Raw genomic sequence first — 24,731 nt, 5'->3', positions numbered from 1 at the left:
GATGCCAATGTTCACATTTTGGACAGAGAGGACAGATGGTTTGAAAGAGGAGTGAAAGAAGCCATCTATGTTCACTGTGAGCGACCATCTTTGAACAGAGGCGGTGGTTTACGACACCAACTCTCTGCCATCTATAATCCAGTTTTGATATCCCTTCCCAGACGCCTTAACGCCCACTCACACCCTGGGCCATCTGACCTCAGGAATTCGCATGATAAGGTGGGGCCAGGTTTCACAATGAACTCACCCGAAACTCTGCCTGAATTGGACCCACACCCAGTTCCACACCTTGGCTCAGGCGATTAGAGGATCATCAGGGGGTCCTTTTGTCCCTCTGTGGGGGGATACTCCCACTAGGTTTATATCTGGGACTCTCCACCATTTGACCTTAGAACTGAAGAAGCTTCTCGGATGAGAGGTGAAACGTCTTCAAGTAACTTAAAGAAGTCCAGACGATTTTCTTTGCAAGCTCCTTTGACTAGTTTTAAATTGCTTAATTATTATTCATTTAAGCTATGAGAAAGCAACAAACAAATAAAGGTGATTTTATTTTATTTTTCGTAGCGTTGTGTAAACATACTACATATCCCATGATCACTTGGGGGCGGGGGTTGAAAGGTCCTGTCGCACAGATGAGGTAATAACAAAGATGGCGGCCCTCGGTACAGCACGGTGCTTGTTGCGGAGCTGCTCTGGGGTGAAAAATGTGCAAAGGAGCAAACAGATACTGATGAGGTCTGGCGCGAGGACTTTTTGTAGTGAAACACAAGATAAAGGTGCGTTTTATTGCTGGTAACATGACTGCAGCTCAGGCTTTTTCTTTGCTGTAACGCTGACCTTGTAGCTCGTTGGGCTCAGCAGTTGGGGTGCCGGTGACAAACGCTCACGGACGCTTTATTGTCGCTCTGCCTTTCGGCACCTATGTGCAGCATGTAAAGGCTTAGCTTCTTTTACAAGCCGCTGTATTTGGAGGTGTTGGCCGGTATAGTCGATGCTTGCTAATCCCAATGAATGATGCTATACAAGCTAAGTTCGTCTGGAAAGTAAACAATCTACAGTTAAACATAACTGTCACCAAGCCAGACTTTGTAAATTATTTAACTCATTAACTAGTATGTCTTTCTCTGCAGCTGCCACAGACCATGCAAAGCCCCAATTCACCGATTCAGCTGTACAGGACATCCTCACCAGGATTACAGGCCTGGACCTGCAGAAAGTGTACAGACCAATTAAGCAGGAGCTGAAGCCACCCACGTATAAACTCATGACAGATGAACAGCTGGAACAGGTGCCCTGTTGATGAAGTTTTACAGAGTCCACCCCTTTTGATCGCATACATTCTTACATATGTTGGTGTTGCTTTTGTTTCATCCAATCCTTTTTTTGTGATTCTAGGCAGTCGAGTTAGCCAAAGAGCAAGCTAAAAAGCTGCTGCAGATGCCCCTTGTGTTGCAAGAGAGGAAGCCCATCAGCGATGTGCTCTGCGAGGATAAGATCCTGGACGGCATGGACACAGCTAAATACGCCTTTACAGACATCACCTATAATATTCCACACAGGGTACACACATCTTGCTTTCTGTGTGTGTGTGTTTAAGTGGGTATTAGTTGGCTTCCACAAGTCGATCAGCCGCAGTCCTGGCAGAGCAGTAATTACCCTTCCACATATCCAACGCGCGACTCTCGTATAGGATGCTCCGTTTTATTTGCTTTAAGCTACATTTGCGTCATATCTGCAAGTGACTTTGCAATCCACTTCCACCCCAGCTCATCTTTTCATGCTGCTTCTCATTTAGTCACCATCACTATTGCTTTTATTGGTACCTGCTCTGTGCCAGACTGCCATATATAAAATACAGACTTTTTATTATAGGCGTCCTGACTGACGTGAGCTTCCATAATATATACAATTCTATGCCCCTAATTAGAGCAGGGCGATACGACCAAAAGTATTTATCACAATATACATTTGAAAATGTGCAATAACGACATAACTGACGATATAATTGACACTAGACAAAATACTTTACAACTCCACAACTTTATTAATGCAAATTAAAAAAAAAACATCAATGTATTTTCACTTAAACAAGCAGCTGTTTTTTATGTGCATTAAAGTTTAACAGTGCAAATGCAAATTCCTTGCTGACAGTTTAACCAAAAGGCATTTCCAGTGGAAATTGGCCAACATATCCTCAGCATAACCATGTATAATATCCACAAAACTTAAAAAGAGGTTATACACACAATACAGTAATATTATGTTGAAGCACAGTACTATCACTCCGTGAGGCTCCTCCCTACGATAGCCGTAATGCTCCGACAATCCATCAAGCGGTGCGGGTTCGTAGCTTAGCAAAGTCGTACTAAAACATTTGACTCTTTTTCGAGCGCCGTGTACGACATAAAATCGTTTCGAGGTCAGTAAACACAACCAGAATTCATACATAAGGCACACGGGATTATAAGGGGCACTGTCGACTTTCAGAAAAATCAAAGGATTGATTTTAAGTGTGCCGTATTTTCCAAACAACACGGTAATAACAACGGCCCGCTAGCATGCGCTACCAAAAATAGTGCTTTGTTGTGTATGTGACGGACGAAAGCTAAACCAGTTCCACACCACTGAAGTTGCAGCATTTTTACAAACCAATTCTGGTTCATCTGTTTCATTCAGCAACCCGCTTTTGCCCTTCTTATTCTCCGTCGCCGCCATGCTTTTTCCGCCATGTGCGTATGAAAACAAAGGCACTGTGCATGCGCGTTTTAGCCATATTCTATCGCGATACTTCATTTTCTTATCGTTGCCCAACATTATACCGGTATTACCGTGAACGGTATGATATGGCCCAGCCCTACCCCTAATTGCCTAAAACTCACCAATTTGATATAGCTTTGGATTCAAGAATGTTACTAAAATATACCATATATATATATTCTGTATGTCTTTTCAACAGGAGAGATTTATAGTTGTACGGGAACCTAATGGAATCCTTAGGAAGGCCACTTGGGAAGAGAGAGACCGAGTTATCCAGGTCTACTTCCCTAAGGAGGGACGCAAGCTCACTGCACCACTTCTGTTCAAAGAGGAGAACCTCAAGGTAGGACCTAAGAATTCTCCTACCTCTCTTTCTTCTTCTTTTTAAATGATATTCCATAAAACTCCTTCGATGCATCTTTCACAGAGCTCAGGTTTTATAAGCGGCAGCAGCCTTCTGCAGACAAAGGCTTCATTTTGTGCCCATGAGTTGTTCCCTTTTATTTTTTATTGGTCGCAGTGAAAACATCATGTTCTGAAAGTGTTACACTAGAGTGTGGTGCTGGCCAACAGCAGATACTTGGCCTTGAACTGCTGTAGTTAATACGTTTAATAATGGTTGCCTTCCATTTATGTCTGCCTGTTCCAGCGTCGTTTTATTCTGCTTGCTGGGCTCATCGTCACAGTTTGCTGAACACTATTAGCCATTATTGTGATTTGTTGGATCTGTGAGTTTTTTTCTTTTTTTTCCCAGTATGTAGCTCATGTTTGCTCTGATATAAAATGTGTTGATGTAATCTACTCTACTTTTTAAAATTGTTTTTTTATTTACACATAGTCAGCATAATCCTTGTTTACACTGATGTTCTATTAACAGGGCTAACAAGGGAAAACTCTTGTTTGGACCCAATTTTCCAAACTTCATGTATTTCAGAATATTGCTGCTTGTATAGCATTACCGTGGATACATTGTATCCATACATGGGCACTAAATTTCAGTTTGTTATTTAAATTGCAGATACAAATTAAACTTTTAAGTACCAGAATAGTAAAATCAGTTCCTTTTGTAGTCCACCAGAGGGCGCTGTGGGGTTTCCCTAGCCAGGTCAGCTATGATGATTGTCAGCATGCAGGAGGAACGTTCATTAAACAAATGGGCATCAGCGAAAGAAATGAGAAAAGCACCATCTGCATTAAGATCAAAAATATGTTTGTTTGTTTTTTCCTTTTGTAACAAGCCCGGGATGAAGGTGCAGTGTGCAAGTGAAATACTCTGAGAATGTTACAAACGTGAGGAGTTGTCTCATGCACCGCTATCCTGAAATACCTCATGTTAAATCAGATCAGTCAAAAAACAACTAACACTTGACCTACTTATCATGATTTGATTCAATTCAATAAAACTTTATTCATCCCGAAAGTTGGCCCGGAATGAAATGAGAAACCTACCTCACAGTTAACGGTGAGCTAAGAGAATAGGGTACATGCTGAAGCCACTGGAATGAGATATGTGACACTGTCAGTGTTTTATCACAGACGCAGCCCTGTCTAGGCCGTACAGAGGAGTGAACTGTAAGGCCGAGGAAAGTTAGTGTAGAACACAAAGGGTTACATTAACTCGCAGGCTGTGGATTCATATGTGATTAATATGGCTCATTTTGTCTCAGAGGAGCGGTGACTGCTGTCTCATATTCTAAATGTATGTAATGGTACAGCAGTTCACACATTTGCATTCAGTTGTTTGACTAGAATGTGATACAAACAGTTTGACAGGTGGGTGCTGCATTTACGACAGGTTTTAATGACAATGTCGGTCCACCTGTGTGCCTAACAATAAAAGTCATTCGAGTGGAAGAGACTGAAAACCATGTCAACATTTGTTTTAATTAATAAGATAATTAAAACAGAGGCCATAATTTGCAGATAAATCACAGTATATGTAATTGCAGAACTCAGCATATCACAAAATGTTTAAAATCACAATAAAATATCACGAGTGAAGTGTTGTGATAATATCATAATCTACACATTATTCTGTCCATTTAAAAAAACGGCTATTAACCATGACTGACAACTGATCATCACCTCATGTTGTTCATTATCATTGTGTCTTGAGGGTTTTCCTCAGTACACTGTTACCCACTTAAACCTCTTTCTCTTCATTAGTTGGTGTTTTCCCAGGACCGCCATGAGGATGTGTTGGACTTGTGCCTCGTCCAGTTTGAACCAGACTCTTCAGAATACATCAAGGTAAAATACCAGTGACCTTGTGGTATTTTGACCTCATCGTTGGCTGCACTGAGATCTGTAAACTCTACCTAGAACTTGTTATGCTGTGAAATTTTCTGTCTTTTTATATGTTCTCTGCTTCATTTGATATGAAGTGAAAAAAGGTGCATAATGAGTGTTGTGCTGATTAATTACAAATGAGCTAAATCATCAAGGTCTGTATTCATTTAATGTGTTTTGTGTCTAGGTACACACGACCACATATGAGGACTTGGACAAGCATGGCAAATATGATCTGCTGCGGTCCACCAGACACTTCGGAGGCATGGCCTGGTACTTAGTCAGTGTTCGCAGGGTGGATGGGCTCATAGTGGACATGCTAAAAAGAGAGATGTGAGTTTTTTTTAAGCATTTGCATTATTTTAGAATTGAGTTACATTGAGTACGCTGTACCTGCTGGCAAAAGCTCTGATCTGAGCCTTCAGTGTGTGTGTTGGTGTTTCCAGGCTCCAGGATGCTGTAAGCCTCGTGTCTCTGTTCCACATGGTCCACCCCCACAGTGAGTCAGCCCGGGAAGCTGCCAGCCAACAGGCCACAGGCACCGACCTGCTTAAGGTAGTTGAACTGTGACAAACAGTATGTGCCGATTTGTATCTCTGTTTGACACTTGAGTTCATTTGAAGTCTGTTTAACGTATTGCTATTTGAGCTAGTTTACATAAATGGTATTCCTGGATGTTCGAGGCGAATCAGGAGTCAGTATAGCTGTTAAGAGGTCAAATCTAGGCTGTTTCCTGCATTAGACGTTTGGGTTTTTACTCTAAAGTGGGAATAGAGGGACCAGGTCCAGGATACATCAGGTCTTATTTGTTCTCACAGGCCTTCAGCCTTGAAGTAAGGTGGAGAGACACTGAGAATGACAACCATTTAATGTGAAAGGTTAGCGGCAGGAGGTGTGGGTGTGTGTCTGTCTTCTACATTCAAGGCCTCTCATTCAGTCACAGTTGATTTCGAAACCCAATCTTAGCTGTGTTTACTACGTCCAGTAATAATGCTATTAATACTGTGATTGCACTTTGACTGCACTTTAGTGTAATTGATCTCTTTTCTTTTTCCATTTACTCACGTGTGCCCCCGCAGATCTATGCCCAGAGGGACTCCCAAAGGTCGGGCTACATCGAGCTGGCTCTGCAGGCCTATGAACAGACTGCTGTTGAGGGCTCTGCTTCATGATTGGTCCATACCTCAATAGAGAAATGCTATACAGAACGTCTGGAAATCCTGCCTCTCGTGTATAAAATATGACAGTTTGTTGTTTTTGTGTTGGGCCAAGAGTAAAATATGCTTCTCCAAAGGAAACCTTTTCACATCACAACCAACAATTTGAAGAGTTGGCTGCAACGTCTTGTGAGATACTTTAAGATGTTTATTTCTTATGCGGAGAAATTGTCAGTGTAGTTCTTTGAATCAAGCTTCATGTCTGCTTATATCATGTACATAAAATAAATACAGCCTTTGTACTTGAGTGTCATGTTATTGGAATTATATTAGAGACTGTGGAAGCTCCTTTAATTTACTCGCCAAGAAAACAGTCACAGTAGCATGCAGTTTTTATTTCAAACAAAGGAAGCAGAAAACCATGTTAAACACACTAGCAACAGCAACATGCTGTATGTTTTTGATCATTTAATAAGCTTAAAAATAAAATTAGGACTTTATCATTTAAGACAATGAGAAGAACCAAATGGAGGGTTTGCATGACGTGGTGTATACATAAAGTGGAATGGCATGCGGAACATTTAACTCACATTGAACCGGTGAAATGGTCATTTGGAGTCTGATAAAATGCTGTGATGCTTGTGGGAGAGGCATTGCGATTCTTTCCTATGAAGGCTATGTTTCTGTCAGCGAGTAAAGCGTGAAGGACTTAGATTTGAGACACAGCAAACCCCAAAGTATTTATTTAAAGATACGAACCATTTAAAATAAAATCATAAAGGCACGTTAGCAACAATGAAGAAATGCCTATTTGTCAGTACATTTTTGGCTTTAATACACTGCATATGCAGATAGTATTAAAATACAGCCTGGTCTCATCAGAGTCGTGGCTGGAAACCAGCAAAACAGCTCTGTCCCACTGAGGCATGGACAGGCTTCCTAAGGGTTTTCACGGTGTCTGGCATCATGCTTCGGGAGCAGATACTTTGGGATTTGTGGGCTGCAAGGTAGGTGGGTTGGGCTTATTCCATTGTGTTCGATTAGTCTGGGATCTGGGCAGTTGGGAGGCTGGTTTTTGTCGTGTTTGGATAAGGGTTTAGGCCAGAACTAAGAACGCAAACGCCTAATAATATTCACTTCAGTCTTAATTGTTTTGATTTATGAAACTCGCATCACTGAACAGAAAAAAATGGCTTGTGAAAGGCTAGTTTCTATTCACCCAGGAACTCTTCATCTAGGTTGACATCTGTGGTGTCAATATCCTCCAGGTCAAAGTTGTCCAGATCATCCAGGGCCTACAGGTGTAAGGCAAAACAATTCTGGATTTAACATTCATAGCAATATTAGTGTAACAGGCTTATAAACCTTTGTTTACCTCATCATTCGCCTCGAGGTCCTCTGGCAGTACCTCAGGTCTTTCAGGACCTTCCTCTTCCTCTTCTGCTGCACGGCCTTCTGCATGAGCTACAGTGAGGGCTAAAACCTCTGGCTCAGCCTTGTGAATAACAGGAGGCTTTACTGGAAGTTCTCCAGTTTGTTTCTCTTGTTCTCGTTCTTGTGCTGGGGCTGGCTTCAGTACTGACACTGCATCTTCAAGCAAGTCTAGCAGAGGATCCAGGGTCAGCTCCGGTAAAATCTGGACAGCTGCGTCCAGCGCTGGAACATCTGCGGTTTCAAAAGAGATGAGCTCCTCCACTGCCGTGTGTGAAGGTGCTGTTTCTGCAACAAGTTCGCACGTGACAGGAGTCTCTTCTGTTTCTGCTGCTCCACCCATTGAACCTGGAACTTCTGAGGCGATCCTATCTTTTTCCAGATCTTGATGAATGATCATTTCCCCAGGTCCTATAGGCTCGGACGTAACTTCATTATCGACCGACAGACTAGCGCTAACCAGAACATCCTCAGCTGCTAAAGCCTCATTTGGTGCTTCTTGTGTTGTTAGAGTGATTTCTGTTTCCGAAGCACAGACAGCAGGTGGAGCTTCAGTTTCTGAAGATAATTCCTGAACGTCTTTCTTCACGCATGACCTGACATCTTCCACAGGACTGAGCTGTACCATCTCAGCCTCCTCATCAGGCATCCTGGTGATTTCCTCCACAGAGACTAGAGTGTCTGCTTTAGTGCCCACCTTCGCTGCTTTAAACTCGCATGATTCTGACACTGCTTGCTCTTCTGTAGCAGCAGTAGGAAAAGGGTCTGCTCCTCTCAGGACTGATTCTTCTTCACTTGCTGAAATGGGATCAGTCGACTCTTGTTTTACTGAAGTGTCCTCCTCCACTACTGCAACTTTTGAATATTCACTTTCTGTTACTGCTGGCACAATGGTGGCCTCACTAATGCTCTCCGCCCCTTGCTTTAAAGAAAACACAGAACGATCAAACTCAGAAAAGGAGTTGCAGTGTTTGCTCAACCGCTGGCTTTAATCATCTGTTTAAGTTATAACTGTTTAAGTTTTACAGAAGGAGCAACACTGTTCTCTTTCATGCACCATGTGCCAGACATGGTGCATGAAAGAGAACAGTCAAGTGTGAAAGGAGCTGAATCAGTGGTAAATTTGAATGGGTTTTTTTCGCTTCTCACAGTGAACCATTACAAATCTTTACAAATCTTTTTCATTTTTGTTATCATCCATTAGCTTATATTGTTACCCTAAAAACACATATTAGGTTAGGATATTACACTGTAGTCAAGATACCATGGAAGGAAATTAAAAAAAGACTGGTATGCTGCTGTGACATTTATAGTAGCTTAGGCACTTATTGACACACAAGAGCAGCCTGTTTGACTGCACTGACTGAATGAGCATGTGTAGAGATGAAGACTGTGCTCTCACCTCTGAGTCAGTGATTTCTCCTTTAGGTGTAAAACCTGCTGATTCCTCCAGAAGACTGCGCTCTTCATTTGGCTAAAGAACCAAAGAAATGGGAAAAGTGGGATCTCAGACTCTTAACTTATGTTCAAAGTATGAACAGCTATAGTCCAACAAGCTTTGCAGAAAATGCAAAAAGTTGTAGATGCTGATTTAACTTTGAAAATACAGTTCGACTGACTCTCGCACTGACCGTAATGAGAGGGTATTCTGAAGCAGGTCTGACCCCGACATGAGTCTCCTTCAGGTACTGCTCAGCCAGCAGGGCTTGCTGGAAGCCAGGGAACAGGTTGGTGTACTGGCTGGGGTCAGCCAGAGCATCTGCTGCCTTCTGGTTGACCTTGGAAAGACTCTCCTTCCAGAGTTTCACCACCCTGAAGGAAGAGAGGCACACGCATCGCCACAGTGATGCATAATATATTATAGAAATTCTAATTAATAAGAAAGAACATTTTTCTAAAAACTCTGATTCAGACTAGTAATTATTTCAACAGCTGGGAGGAAAACAGGCACACCAAGTGATACATGCAGAGGTTCTTCAGGACACAAACAGATAGGCTAATGCAGTGGTTCCCAAACTTTTTTTGCTGCGCCCCCCTTTGTTTTACAGAAAAATGTTAGCACCCCCCCACCCCACCCCTCGCGCGCGCACACACACGCACGCACTAACACATCCTCCAACCACACACACCCATATTTTGCTCAATTCAGTTTATTTCACACCTCAAACATTTAGTAAACAATTAAGCAAATCCAAGTAATCTGCAATAAATTACAGGTAGTAAGAAAATAAACTACTAACTCTTTTACGCCACACCTACACGGGTATTTTTGAAGACGCAGCTGTTTCGTCCACACGTAAACGGCGTTTCGAATCACCGAAAACTGAGATTTTTTAAAACTCATTTTTTGCGTTTACGTGTGGATGAGGAATATAGAGTTCGTCACTCAACATCAAAGGTATGTGCCTTTTTTCACGTCAGCTGTGCGCCACGTTATTGCTTACATGAGATGAATTGTAGAATGGCAGATAGTCAGATTAACAGTATTTTGTCTCTATCTTCAGGTTTTACACACTTACATATAAACACGCAGTTTCTGTCCCTCTATTTACAAAGGCAGAGGCGTCATGGTATAATTATTTTACATATAGTTGTTTTTTTCCTGTGTAATAATATTCAACATTGCTATCAATACATTTTTCAAAAAAAAAAAAGCCTCTCTGTGCAAAATGGGTTTAAAAATTATTCAGCTATGCATATTCAGCTATGCTTCATCTCCTGCTTTGCGTTTGTGTGGGCGCCCCATGTTGTTTGGGTTTTTTTTTTCCCTTTTCATGCCGCGTCCCCCCTGCAATGGCTCTGCGCCCCCCCCTAGGGGGCGGGCCCCACACTTTGGGAAGGTCTGGGCTAATGTAAGCCCACAGGCAAAGAGTGTTACACTTGGACGTTAGGTATTCATTAGAAGCAGCATTACCTTGAGACATGGCTGGGCACATATGTTCTTGCCAGGAATGCAGCTTCTGGCAGTCGATCTGTTTTGATCAAAAGGTCCAGACATTTGTCCACTCTGAGCAAATACAAAAAAACGAGGATGGTGGTGACAGAAAAAAAGAATAAAATTTAAACACATAAGTCAGTTTAAAAACCTCCTTTGTGCTCTTTACCCCTGACGCACTAACCTCCCCTGCAGGAAGTAGGTGAGGAAGGCCACGTTGGTCTTCCCATCTCTCTCTGCCCCCTCAGCCACTTGGCCCACCATGTCAACGTTGCCTGAAGTGGTGGCCAGAAGCAATAATCCCCCATAATCCTGAGCTTGGTGGAGACACTCCTGAGCCAAGCTAAACTGGCACTTTGTAGTTGCAAGCTCTGCCAGCTGCTTCCATTTTTGTTCTGACTGACTCGGCCCCCGCGAGCAGAGGTGCCAAAGAGACAGGAGAGCGGATTATCTCAGGACGAAAGGCATGAACCTCGACAACAAAACACTGTAAAGCGGTTACTAAATAAGGGACACCAGGTCTGTGACTCACACTGTCAGGCTTGTATAGGGGAAATAACTGATTCTGCGCACATTATGCATCAAATTACACAGCTGTTGATTAAAAAACAAAACCAATAATCATTGATTTATTTATGTGAATATACACCACACAACTATTCCACTCTGTAGCTTTAGCTAACTTTAGCATTTAGCTCAGAGTAGCACAGTGTCTAAAGACATCCTTACATAGCCGCTAACATTTAGTAGCTATAGAAATTGTCCAGGCTCTCACCTCTGCTTTCAGGGCCAGTTGATAGGCTGTCTTGAGCTCTCCCAGCTGCAGAGCAAGTTCAAACTTATGCTCTGGGTCATTGGACACAGCGAGGGCCTGCTGCCTAAAGCCCTACACAGCACAAAATAACATTCTCATATCAGTCTATATTCTGTATATTATCCTTTCTCACTCGTTGTGATGGCCAGCAGTAGAGGCTAGATATATGAAGCAATATGAATAGGGGAAAAGTGACTGCGTGAGAAGCCAAAGCTCTCGCATGATAAATATGTTTTATAAGAAACACACAGAAATTCTGCCCAGAGGTATCACACCATCTGGCTGCCTCATGTTCTGTAAATTATGCATTCGTCCAAGTCCTGAATTTTTACTCAGCCAAAGGAGCAAGAGAAGCACAAAGATGGATTTTCAAGGGTAAAAGCTGGCATGCAAACATACCTGTTTCTCCAAGAAGCGGGCTACACGGGTCTGCTGCTCCTTTGGAATCGTGGGTAGAACCTTGTCAGCAGTGCTGAAGTCCTTCCTCATGACAGCTGTCTGATATTCTAGCACAGAAAGCAGCAGCGAATAGCTGATAACGTTCAGCTCCTTGTCTCCGAGGTAGAGACGGTCATCCTTCGGGATGTAGCCCAGCAGATACATCGTCCTACACCAAAGAAAGACTGTCTGTAGTTTTGAATTTACTGGATAGCAAGTGGAAATAAAACGTGAAATAAGACACTAAATGGATTCATAGCCATACAACAGATTTTGCAGCATTACAGGAACATTTATGAATATGCCAAGAAAAAACCAACTAAATGGATTTGCAGATACATATTTGTGAGTTTACTTGTCCATGTGAGCAATGGTGATTATCTCTCCTCCTACATAATAGCTGAGTCTGTTAACAGAGCTGGTGTAGATGAAGCAGTCTCCCACCCAAACCCCTGTCTTTACCACCTCTTGGACCTCCCCCAGCACCTGACCAGCAGGAAAAAGAGGACAGACAGAAAAGAGATTGAAAAATGATCTAAAAAAGTAACAGAATTCTTCTAAGACGTCAAATTTTTACTTAAATAGTCTAAACAATTAACCATGTGAGTCTCTGACCTCAAAGGCAGCCTCTATCCCATCTTCTGTCACCCCTTCTTTAGACTCCTGGGCTGTGGACACTCGCTCTGGTAGGTAGCGCAGCACAAAAAAAGACTCATCTGTAGCGATACAGATGAGCTCCCCAGAGTCAGACCACAAGACCTAAAGACACAATTAAAAAAAAACCCAAACAACTCCTATCAGAAAGCCACAGTAGTAAATTTAGTATCGATTTAAGCTGATAAAGTGCTCATTGGATTATAGCTGACATGTTTAGGCTGGATCTCAATACGCCGGATCAATTCAGAGCTCTCCCAGTCGTAAAAGGCCAGGCCGCTGTTTGACCTCACTCCTAGTAGGAAGCCACCAAAGATGCCTGTAGGGATGCAGGATAGTAATACATAGGCACAGATACTCACACATATGCTCTCAAAAATATATTCAACAAATTCAAACGAAAACGTGACGTGAAACTCACCTTCAGCTCCAAATTCAGGTTTGAATGTCTTCTTCTCTTTGAAGTTCTTAAATATTTTGACCACACTGTTGCCTTCTCTGACTGCATACCTATAACAATATTTATGATAATAATAATAATAATGTACCAGACCACAGGGGACTTACAGTAAGGCTAATCAGTCCTTTGACCATTTTCAGGAGTACATATTTTGGGTTTACGTTGACAGTTCGATGAGCAAGTTGAAATCCTGTTTTTAAAAAAATCACTCTCCATTTAATCATTAGTTATTATTAATCTCTGGCTCTTCTTCACAGCATGTTTTTGTCCTCTTTCTCTCTCTTTATCCCCAAACAGTCTGAGCAGATGGCTGCCGCTCCCTGGTTGTCCGGGTTTCTTCCTGTTAAAAGGGAGTTTTTCCTTATGATTGTTGCCAAGTGCTTTACTCACTGGGGGGTTGTCTGATAACTGGACTTTTTGCTGTATTGCTGTAGGGCCTTACAATAACAAAAGAGCCTTGAGGCTACTGCGATTTAGCAAATAAAACGAAATTGAACCGATTTGAAATTGGACGATGTGTAAAATGTAAAAAATAAAAAGAGAGAAAGAACACAACACTATGAACGCTATGTTCATTTGCAAAAAGTACAAAGACAACATATCAGAGTTTGAATCAAGGAAGTCTGATTTTATCTTAAGGTTAAATTCATTTGATGTTACTATTACCCCTGAGTTACATCACATTAAGAATATTCTGTGATTTTTTTTGGGGGGGGGGAACTGATGATGTAGATTTTTGAAAGCCAAATATATTTCAATTCTTGATGTTAAATATAGATATTTAGCCTCCTTTTTCATATTTCTTATTTCAAAATGAGCCAAATGGTTTTAATGGGCGATAGTTCTATCTTGCAAACAGGCCCATTTACACACCTAGACTCTTTTACTATCAAGCAACACTTCTGTAAATAGATTAAGAATTTGATTTGGTTTTGCATTGCTGAAATAAGCTAGGTCTTCCCTAAAAAGGAACTCAGTCCTCAGACCTTTTTTGGAAATTGGGCTGCACCATTCACCCTATAAAACTGCAACTTTTTACAGTGTTTACTGTTTCCAGTATTTACTCTGAGCTAATCAGCCTCTGCATATTTAGCATACGTGTGATATTGGTTTTCTTATCTAAGTCAGCGCAAAGTATATTTTCTAAAATGCTGTGCCTTAATGTAAAGGTAAAGACTTACTGTGAAGAGTCGTGTGCCCAGATAAACTCCAGAGCAGAGCCGAAGCTCTTGTTCCTCAAAGCCATGGCAGTATAGATGATATACTCCCCATCCCCACACACCACTACAAATCTGTCAGTGTGCAAATATACAAATTACACACACGATTATCAAATTATACCTTAAGATTTTTACCCCAAAGACAGGCTGCCACTATCTTACCTGCACTGAAATGATCATAGGCATTACACAATTACACTGCAGTTAGACATAAATCTAGTTCAAGTCTAATTTACACTTTAATAACGGTCATATTTTGGTTAGAGGAAAAAGAAAGATTAGTCAGAACCTCATGCTGTTTCCACCCAAAGCCTGGCGCTTTACCTCCCATTAGGGCTGTGTCTGATTATCTGGGGGTAAATCTCACAGCTTCCCAGGTCTTTCACACTCAGAGGGAGCCTCTCTCCATCCCTTATCTCAGTCTCTGTCAGTGCCTTTAGTTTGGCCTGCTGCACTTCAGAGTGACGAGCCCAGATGACCTTCCCGCTAGAGTCCATGGACATGACGGGCTCCACTCGACCAATCTGAAACAAAGAGGGAGTGGATGAAGAAGGATTAAGAATAATAAAGGGAAACAAGAGAGAAAGGTATATGAAGAAATGGAGGACAGGGATGTTACATCATCAGCTGAATCTTAACCACGCCACTACTTAAAAAGTCCATTCAGAAAATCTGTGAGAAAACTACAAATATAACTACCTTGATGATGATGCTGCCTTCATCAAAGCCTATAGCCACACTGTTGGAGCCGGGCTGGCCACATATACACCACACCCGCTCCATGCCATAGTTGAGTGTGTTTTCCAGCCGGTAGGTGTTGGAGTGCCACACACGAACAGTGCCTATGGAAAGGACAAAAGGTCGAACTTTAAGCAAGATGGCGTGCCCAGTTGGGAGCAGAAACATGTACGAATGTTTGACCCACCATCTTCAGCGCCTGTGAGAATGATTGGCAGCTGAGGATGGAAGCTGACGCAGGTCACATTCTGAGCGTGACCCTCCAGAGTCTGAACACACGTTTTGTTCTAGGGAGATAAAGGACACACTGTTTCTTGTTCTTTTCACATGTGGTAAGTTTTTTATATGAATGCACATGAACGTGTGTGAATTGTCTATATCAACGCTGAAGGACAACGACTTTGCATATAATGGCTATATAACACCTTCCTAATTTTACTTCTACTACAGATGCACCTCTTACTGTTGCAAAATTAAATGGGAACAACAGAAATAGAAATTAGGGCTGGGTATCGTCACTGATTTCTAGAATCGATTCAATTCCAATTCACAAGGTCATGAATTGATTTGATCCACGATTCGATTCAATTCGATTTGAATCTGGGAAATTTTGACAGTCAGAAATATTATAATTCAGATCAGTACATTTACATAATTTTGTATCTATAAAAAGGAAGCTGACACACGCAAGACTTTATCAAAGGTGTGAGCGTCACAGCAGATGCCTTTGTGTCAAAGTAGCTGAAGATAAAGCACAGAAAAACATGAAGGTGATTTTACTGGCCTGGGATTTTATAAAAAATATTCTGCAGTACATCAAAAACGAAAGAAAACCATTAATCAACATATGAACGTTACCTCTGACGTTCCAGCGGTTTTATTAGAGACGTTTTGCATTTTGCATAATTTTAAAAAGTTTAAATTGGTTCAGTATTGAACGGCAGAAATTAGGTTTTCTTTTCGGAAGAATGTAAAAGGGAAAAAAAACAGCGGCCGACAGCGCTGTAAACAACGGTAGACTTGTGCATAACAAGCAAGCGAATAATGCAGAAAACAGATCTTTAGACGGGAAACTGTTCTTGAAGTACAGAGAGAGAGAGAGAGAGAGAGAGAGAGAGCTGTGCATCATGGTGGAAGCAAAACAGTAAAAGTCAGAGTGAATTCATGACGATGTTTATGTGAAGCGTAGTTTGGAGATATTGTTTGGAGAGAGATAAAACTAACAGCTTTAGAATCAGCGCAAAAAGGGCGTGAACACAAAGCGCGGACCCGCCGACAGATCAGAATCAGCGAGCTGTCGGCTTTCAGCCCCGACTGTGAGAAAGGCTAACTGATTCTGATCCACGGGTCCGCACTGTGTGTCTTTGTGCAGAAACCGTGTTCCTGCTCTCATTTACTGTCTTAGCTGTTTGGTGGTTGTTGAAATTTTGTGAGATTTCACCAGAGATTCTGGCATTTCGGGCAAAATAAATTTATATTAAAAAATCGATTCAGGATTTTAATGAATCGATTTTACGTTATCCAAGCCAGAATCAATTTTAATCGATAAATCGATTATAAAAACCCACCCCTAATAGAAATGGTTACATAGATATGGTTTTGCTTTCCATTCATGATAACAGTTATTTAACTGTCCTGATTTAGCTGTATTTAGAATAAAAGTTGTTTATTTTTAAGCCTTTTTCTTATTTTGCTTTTTAGCATGTACAGTGTACATATATAAATTGTACCAGATATAGAAAAAAATCTAATACAAAGGCCCCTAATGTCCAAAGTAATAATGATAGCACTTAATTGTGTCTAGTTTTTAGCTAATGAGAATCACTATCAACAGTCCCAAAGAAAACAAACACTTCATCAGGGCAAGGAAATTTCAGCGATGGGTACCAATGTTTGCTACAGTTTAAGGCAGACCTGAGACACTTTCAGTTACGTCTTCAGACTAAATTTGCAATCTGTGCTTCACACTCTGATGCACACACACACCTCAGCCGTCTTAACTGAAAGCAGCTTTGCCCAAATGTTGTAGATGGAAACCAAAGATGAAAGACTCCTTGAGTTGAAGCTGTCATTAACCTTGAGTCAGCACTACATGTTTTTCATATTTTTACATACTCTGGTAGATTGTGGATACTTTTATACAGTGCAGCAACATCACCGCTGGCTCAGAGAGCTAACTTCAAATATGAAACTATCAAAAGACTTGATAGTGCTTGATTATCTATTTTGGAGTGGCGATGAGAGTTTGGCCTTTTGTCCATCGTTTTCCATGTTTGCTTTTATAGACTAAAGAGGAGTTACACTGATGCAGGAAAGATAACAGTGTTACCATTTGAGTGACCGTGTTTTTTATAGTGCTGACAATCAGACCATCCAAAAATCTCTGCATTACATTTTTTTGTTGAGTGAAATTCTAATATTTTATTTATATATTAGCCCTAATTAGCAGGTAGCTGTGTCTGTGTCATGCACTATGTACAGTGTTTGGATACTCCTTGCTAACCAAGCTAGTTACTGTTAGCGGATGAGTTAGACGTGAAACTTTTCATCCACAAATCAAATCAAATACAAATGGTCAAACTGAAGGCTTGAAAATAACAGTGGGTAATATGTCCATCTTTTACATACAGGTTATGGTGGAAATATTTTACTGTAGTGTGTTGTTATTGTATTTTTATTGTTTTTGTGTACCTCTTTGCATGTTTTGTATAATAGATGTCACATAATTATGGCAATAAACTGTTTTGATCCTATGGTGCAGAAAGGAAGAAAAAAGCAGTCTAGTGTGTTTGTGATAACCTGATAATCCCAGATCTTGACCAGGCGATCATCAGCCCCTGATATGAGGTACGGCTTGTCTCCTCCACTGTAGTAATCAATACAATTCACTCCCTTCTCATGGCCCTCCAGAGTAAAGTTGGGAGTCTTGGAACCCAGCTGCCACACCTACAGTACAACAATTGAGTTGTTTATCACTGAGCAACTGAATAATGTCAGCAAATTACTGCTCCTGTCTCACTTAAATTGTATTGCTAGCAGTAGTGTTTCTCAAAATGAAGACCACCAATCCCCCTTTTCTTCCTCCTGTAGAGAAACTACACCTGTGTGTTCCTCCTGTTTGTCTCCTTTAACTTCATTTAAACTGAAAAACACTTTCATTTCTTCATGGCTTACAGCGATCTTCCTTGCCTGCTCTTACAATTACTTTCCTGTATTCGCTAGGTGTGCTTGTGTGTGCGTGTGTGTATACCTTAATAGTCCTGTCCAGAGAGGCACTGGCAAACTGGTTGTTATCTCTGGGGTTGATGACAATCTGCATGACATAGTGAGTGTGTCCCTCAAACACCTGACTGCACAACCACTTTCTGTCCCAGTCCCACAGCTTGATCAACATGTCATCTAAAAACACGGAAACACGAGAAACGTAATTTCAATTCAATTTTATTTACACACCGTAGCACCACATCACAAAAAAAAAAAAAAGCCAGACACGGAAAGGCCGTCCAACTGCTGTGATCGGTTGGGGTGAGGGAAAAGGCAAGGAGAGAAGAGCGTAGAGAGACAGTAAACAAGAAGCAGGAAAAAACATGATGATGATGATTACAGCTTGCAAAGTTTAAAAATTTACATGCATGAGGTAACATTTTATATGAGAGCATTTGTGTTTATGTGAGTATGTGCGGCGGCAGTTTCCTACCACTGCTGGTGAGGATGTACGGCTGTGTGGGGTGGACAACGATGCATCGGATGTAGTCAGAGTGAGCCTCAAACAAGTGAACTCTCTCCAGCGTGTTGTAGTTAAACACTCGGACCTGCATGTCATCCTGCAGACAGTCAAAGAGATTTGAATTTCTCTGCCAATTAGAAACGGGTCATCTACCAAAGCCAACATTACACACAACAGACTCATTCTTTTTAACCTCAAAACTGTCACATTTGTATTGGTATTTGCACAAAAAACAAACAGTAAAAATAAAAGATTTGAATCAGCAGTGCACATGAATTTAAATACTTACGGCTCCAGTGATGACCCAGTGTTTCCTGGCTATGAACTTGGCCACTCTTACAGGCAGATCACACAGCTCGAATGTTTTCACTATCGTCTACACACAGAAAAAAGCCCCATGCTGTCAGACTACATCACCATTAAAGACATCAAAAGCACAGATGAAGGGAGATGAAAAGATTGGTTATTTCATGTAACCACTTAACGAGCGATTAGGGGGGAGATCAAACGGTTTTGTAGAAATGTGCAGAGATGGATGGTGACCTGTGTTTCATGGTTCCAGACCACCACGGTGCCGCTGTAGAGGCTGACCACCATCCACGGCTCAGTGGGATGCAGGTCCACACTCTTCACCCGGTCTGACCGAGCTGTCAGCTTCCGCTTGATGTCCAGTCTCAGAGGCTGTGGAAAAAGAGTGAAAAGACAAAGAGATAATAACACCGCAAAAAATATGTTAAAGTAAGCTTTAGTCATCCATTTTTGTCAGTAATCAGCTTGTCTCAGCTGCTGTTTGATTTCAGTTTTTGGCTACCTTGAGGGTGGGGTTGTGTCTGTTGATACTTCCCATACCAGATTTTATATGCATGCCTGCTCCATAACAACAGGTCCTTTCAAGTCTTTGCATAACTCTGCTTATTTAGTATTACGAATGCATGTTCAAAGTATCCAACAACCAAAGGACAAAAGTGTTTTTTTCAGCCTTTTCATTGTCTCATTTTGAGAGTTTAAGACATACAAAGTTATTCCAAGTTTTTATGTCACAATTATTATGTCGCTGACAAACATCCTTAAAAAGACTGCAAACGAAATAACTATAATTTTTTTCTTAAAGAATAGTCACATAAACAGTTTAGTGTTTCAGTTGTACCTACCATGACTGCACATCGGTGAGTCTCTGCGGTGCTGTCCACTGTAAATACGGGCCTCACTGCTGCCTGCCTGTGGAGCTCAGCGGAGGAAGTTTCTGTAAGAAAGTTGGAGGAGCTGCAAAAACTACCTCCGGTGCAGATTTTCCAAAATAAGCCTGAACGCCCAAATTTCAACAGCGTTATAAAGCCAAATATAGAACCAAAAGGCTCAGTATAAACAACCGTCTTGTAGATTTTGCTAGTTTTAAAAGCGTTTGTGCAAATAAGGGACTAGTATTTCTTCAATAACAAGATGTTAGCTCTGCATGTTCACACTAAGCTAAGCTAGCAGTTGTTCTGCACATATAAATATGGTTTTTAAAAAATGACATTTTATAACAGGTTTTCTCGTTTTCAGAGCTACACAATAGCTGTGAATATTTTTTTAAACTATTAGGTATAGTAATTAATGCAACACTAAATATATAAAGGTAGATATTTCATTAAGTCACAATGGGCTATACGGGATAGATTGTATCCTGTTTTACAGTATGTATGCAGGTTTATATATGTGCTGCTTCCTGTTTTTGGGGGGTGAGCACCATTGCAAACACATTTCAATTCGTATTGCTCAGCAACAGCATAAATCTTTTCTTCTGAAGACAGAAATTTCCGGCCGCTGTGTGATTTACACAGCTTCCTCCAACGTGGATTCCCCGCATTTCCTGTAGAAGCGGTATCACTTGTACACTTTTACCTCCGCATTTGGTTCTCAATAATTTCCAAGCAAATTATTATTTTATTTATTTATTTATTTACGTTTGTCTGACAGAAGAACAGAGTTTAATATGAACGTTATTTTCTGACGCATTCCTTTATTCATTCTGGCGTGTATAATTAGTATTTCTCTGTTTATAGTTTAGACATCAGACATTATTACATACATTACTTACATATCAGAGAAACCTTTAATTATAAAAGTTAACTTTAATGTATAAAACATGCACTCTTTATGTGTTTAAAAGCCCGTACTTTTTAATCCAGTACTGGATTTATGAGCAAGGTTGGACTTCACTTTTTGTATGCATTTAATAAACAAAATATATCACATCAAAATCACAGTAAATTAGAAAAGTTGTGTGACATCAGTTTATTGCAGCTCTCCATAATCACATTAAAAAAAGACACAGCAGACGGTTTTGTGCAGTTGAACTTCATTCCCATGTTATTTCGCCTTCTTAAATACTTGGTGGCAGATTTTGTCGAGAACGTGGATTTCCTAGAAGAGAGGGTACAGACCTTCAGACTTAAAGTCCAACATGGTGCAACACATGTCTGTCTAGATTACACAACACCGCATGTGTTTTTTTTTTTTTTTTTAGATAGTGATTCATTATCTTTGTTATGACATTTAACTTACTTAATTGATAAGATTCCATTAAGTAAGTTTAACTACTTTTGAAAGATTCAAAACACAAGAACATCTAAATATATGGTGGAAATTTCCCAGCATGTCACATTTTTTCTTACCAGGTGTAGTAGGTCTCCCTCAATCCAGTGTCTCCAGCCACGATTTTCTTTCTCCCCCTTCTGAACACACACCAGCTTATCCCCATCCCAGGTAACTAGTGTCTGTTACACCACAATATAGGACAAAGACATAGCGCTTAATGCATCACTGGTTCAACACAAGGTGCACTTGTTAAAGGTTCTAGGAGTAAACAAATTCAGCCCTACCTTGACCTTTCGGCTGTCCAGTCCCTTTGTGTACTCCTCAAACTCCTCACCCACGGTGAAGTTGACTTCGTAGTTTCTGAAGGTGCTGAGGGTCTTCGTTTCAAACTTGTCTCCATTCTGGACTATCACTTTCGTCTGATGCAGGTGGACGGCGATCTTCCTGGTGGCAAAGTCAATGTCTGCAAGCATGCAGGGATGCAAAAAGTGAACGCAGTGTCAGCTGAGGCATCAGCTCTTTGTGGGTCTGTGAAGAATATTCTGTCCTGTCTTTGTGTGTGCGCACGCACACCCAAAGCACACATCCAACAGAAATACACACAACACCACAGGCCACTTATTATGATTCCTCTCCTACCGGTCCTTTTGACAGTTTTGTTTACCCTTTAAAAATGACCTTGCTCCCAGTCAGACGAGGCCTAAATGAGTTTTCCATCCTGCTCAGTTTGGGCTCTGCCAAAGAGAACCACCCATCCTGACCGTTTAGATATTCATATCCCATTTGCCCTAAAGTGAAAATTCAATTTCTTCCCATCACTCTTACAGATGAGGTCCCTATATTTACCCATCTAAATGATATTTTTGACCCATTTCCATAAGGATGTCATTTTCCCATCCGCTGGATGGAAATGAGGCGGAGGCATTGAGGATTTCCTGGATTTCGTGTGAGCCGAGTGTACTGAGGGTTGTTTTATGAATTGCAGATAGAGTCGTGAATAATGAAAGTGTTTCTGGGCCTGATCAACGACACGCCAAAAAAAAAAAAAAAAAAAAAAAAAGGAAGGAGAGCCTTTTTTCCCCTCCTTTTTAAAAAATTGACGAGCTGGCCCGCTGCCTGATCCAGGGTCGGAATCTGTCTTCCATTTCTGCGGATCGTGGAGGATGAAAATGCAGAAAGGAGTGAATCAATATTTATTTGGCGTCGTAACAGACGGCAACCGCTCACAGAGTGGAGGTTAACTCGGCCTGACAGCAGCTCAATGAGGAAATGAAGCAGTGCCATAGCACTCTCCTTTTTTTCCCTTCCTCTTTCCACTGTCTTCATCTGTCTCTCACACTGCTGCTCTCTCATCTTTTCTGTCACACACATGCTAGATTTCCTGCCCAGACCTTCCTGTCTACTTGGCTGCTTTTAATTACAGCACTTTAACTGAGCTACGGTAAGCTACAGTGTTTGTTTTTGGGTTGGTTTTTTAAAGAGACTTGCCAAGCCAAATTGTCTTGTTCTATGCCGTATCAGATGTTGCATGAGCGTGACTTACCGAGGGCTTTCATGACGTCCTCAAAGTTGTCATTGCTCACCATCTCCCAACGTCCATTGTAATCTGCAGGCATGTTTGACTGGTGTGCGTTTGAAGGCAGGAGTTTACTGTAACGTGTGTTTGCTAAGCAGAGAGAGAGAGAGGCAGTGCGTCGCCCAGCCCTTTATATATACTCTGTTTGTTCCTCTGTGTGTGTGTGTGTGTGTGTGTGTGTGTGAAAGTGCTTGAGTGTGCATGTGTGTGTGTGTTCACACTTATACCACTATGTGAGGTATTTCAATTTTATAATATTACTATGCTTGTGGGAACCAAGATTCCCCACAAGCTTGAGGGTCAAAATGTGGTTTTAGTGTCAGGGTTACGGTTAGGTTATTGTTAGGTTTAGGCTGAGGTTTGGGGTTAGGCATTCATTTTTGATGGTTAGGGTTAGGATGAGCGGCTAAGAAAAGCATTATGTCAATTAGATGTCCTCACTAAGGTATAAAAGGGAAGCATGTGTGTGCGTCTGTGTGCATGTGTGTGTGGACCAAAGGACAGGGTCATTGTTTGTCCTTTCAGTGAGTGTGCGTATATGTATGCAGAATAAGCCTAGGTTTGCATTTTTTGCATTGCAAACACACTCATGTGGGTTTGTGTGTTATGTTGTGATATAAAATCTCATATTACCTACAGCTGAGAGTAGACTTTGTGCATGCTTCGAGTTCTGAGCATCACACTGATGCACTGTAAAGAGTCTCCTGCACTTGTTCCAATCTCCATTTCCGACTTCCGCAATCACTCATTCTAATGTGCTGGAGTGGAGATGAGCTGTAGTGGAGCATGGAGATGTGTGCTGATTACCTTAGCGATAGGTTTGGGAGTTTTGCAGTGGAGACATTCTTCTCTTCTTCTTTTTTTTTAACTTCAAAGGAAGAAATTCTGTTGACTCAAACACAGATTTTTTTTCTTTGTTGGCAAATCACTTCTTGATAAGATAAGACACTCAGGCCTCAGTCAGCTGGAGTTACTTTATCAGCAATTGAGTGTGAGTGTGTGCTCACATTTTTACAACACAGTGTTTCTCTGTGTTAATGTCTGAGCTGCTTAGTTCGGGTTAATGAAAAGTTTCTGGTTGGTTTATGTGTGCGGGGTTTCGGCATTGGATCACAATTCCTTATTTGTGTTTAAGAATTCTGAAAGCTGCCATCTAATCCAGTCCTCTTCCATGTCCGTTCATTGAATCAGATACCCCTGCAGAGACTGTGTCCGACACAGAGTCAATATGACTCACTCTCTGGATCTCTTTCAGAAGCTGCAGTGATTTTCATAAAATATTGTGCTGTTGTGACATGGTTTCACAACGGCAGCGGTACCGCGCGCTCACGCTCGCATTGAATTCATCTACGGCTCAAAGATGATGTTGTATGTGGAGGGCCAAAGGTGATGTTGGAGCAGAAGCTCTGATAAACCTCATAATTTATGAGAGCTGATAATAACTTAACCACAGCAACACTTACATTTAACACAGAGAGAAGAACAGATCGCAATGTCCAACTGCACTCTTTGCTTCATCTCACTGCATTTCAGCTGTCTAGTGTAATCATTGACAGACTCTGACTGCAGTCTGTTTAGTTTGTGTTTTCCTTACACTATGCATGATTCTATGCATAATACATATGCAGTAGAGAATTAGTAAGACTAAGTAATACTAGTAAGACTAATACACTGATTGCCGAAATAAGAATCAGAGAAGAATCCTTCTACACTGTCTCACCTACTGCTGAAATATTTACGTAATACATATTTAAAAATGGGTCTGACCCCAGGGTCACCAAATGGTCTGCTTTGAGGCAAATCTGGGTGTGTTTTGGGATTTTGTATCAACCATAAAATTAAAGTGAACAAAACAGGTTCTTTTACAGTGCTGTATATCTAACATTCACACTCTAATGAATGTATCAGGAGCAACTCTGGATTCGGTATCTTGCTCAAGGGTACTCTGGCACACA

General features: G+C 41.2%; 3 protein-coding genes across 3 annotated transcripts; 1 reads left to right on the top strand and 2 right to left on the bottom strand.

Annotated features, from left to right (window-relative positions):
• Positions 1-622: 622 nt before the first annotated feature.
• Positions 623-6,505, top strand: mrps22 (mitochondrial ribosomal protein S22). Its single transcript, XM_087850772.1, has 8 exons — positions 623-776; positions 1,131-1,288; positions 1,396-1,560; positions 2,957-3,100; positions 4,924-5,007; positions 5,234-5,379; positions 5,493-5,601; positions 6,126-6,505. The coding sequence occupies exons 1-8, from the start codon at positions 650-652 to the stop codon at positions 6,216-6,218; spliced, it is 1,026 nt and encodes a 341-aa protein (XP_087706898.1). The 5' UTR covers positions 623-649; the 3' UTR covers positions 6,219-6,505.
• A 78-nt stretch (positions 6,506-6,583) lies between these two features.
• On the bottom strand, positions 6,584-19,881 carry LOC102793876 (coatomer subunit beta'-like). Its single transcript, XM_006801148.3, has 22 exons — positions 19,772-19,881; positions 19,164-19,301; positions 18,910-18,996; positions 18,591-18,717; positions 18,144-18,292; positions 17,693-17,839; positions 15,081-15,180; positions 14,855-14,997; positions 14,480-14,679; positions 14,117-14,227; positions 12,897-12,985; positions 12,688-12,794; positions 12,437-12,580; positions 12,177-12,307; positions 11,783-11,990; positions 11,345-11,455; positions 10,754-10,968; positions 10,549-10,641; positions 9,266-9,446; positions 9,037-9,108; positions 7,579-8,556; positions 6,584-7,498 (listed from the first exon to the last, which is right to left on the bottom strand). The coding sequence occupies exons 1-22, from the start codon at positions 19,772-19,774 to the stop codon at positions 7,415-7,417; spliced, it is 3,618 nt and encodes a 1,205-aa protein (XP_006801211.2). The 5' UTR covers positions 19,775-19,881; the 3' UTR covers positions 6,584-7,414.
• Positions 19,882-20,571: 690 nt separating this feature from the next.
• On the bottom strand, positions 20,572-22,895 carry LOC102794172 (retinol-binding protein 2-like). The gene is made up of 4 exons (XM_006801149.3): positions 22,744-22,895; positions 21,485-21,663; positions 21,278-21,379; positions 20,572-21,026 (listed from the first exon to the last, which is right to left on the bottom strand). The coding sequence occupies exons 1-4, from the start codon at positions 22,814-22,816 to the stop codon at positions 20,973-20,975; spliced, it is 408 nt and encodes a 135-aa protein (XP_006801212.1). The 5' UTR covers positions 22,817-22,895; the 3' UTR covers positions 20,572-20,972.
• Positions 22,896-24,731: the final 1,836 nt, after the last annotated feature.

Source organism: Neolamprologus brichardi, chromosome 14 (genome assembly GCF_056152115.1).
Source record: "Neolamprologus brichardi isolate AB-2024 chromosome 14, ASM5615211v1, whole genome shotgun sequence".
NCBI lineage: Eukaryota > Metazoa > Chordata > Actinopteri > Cichliformes > Cichlidae > Neolamprologus > Neolamprologus brichardi.
This window is presented reverse-complemented; position numbering and strand designations above follow the sequence as displayed.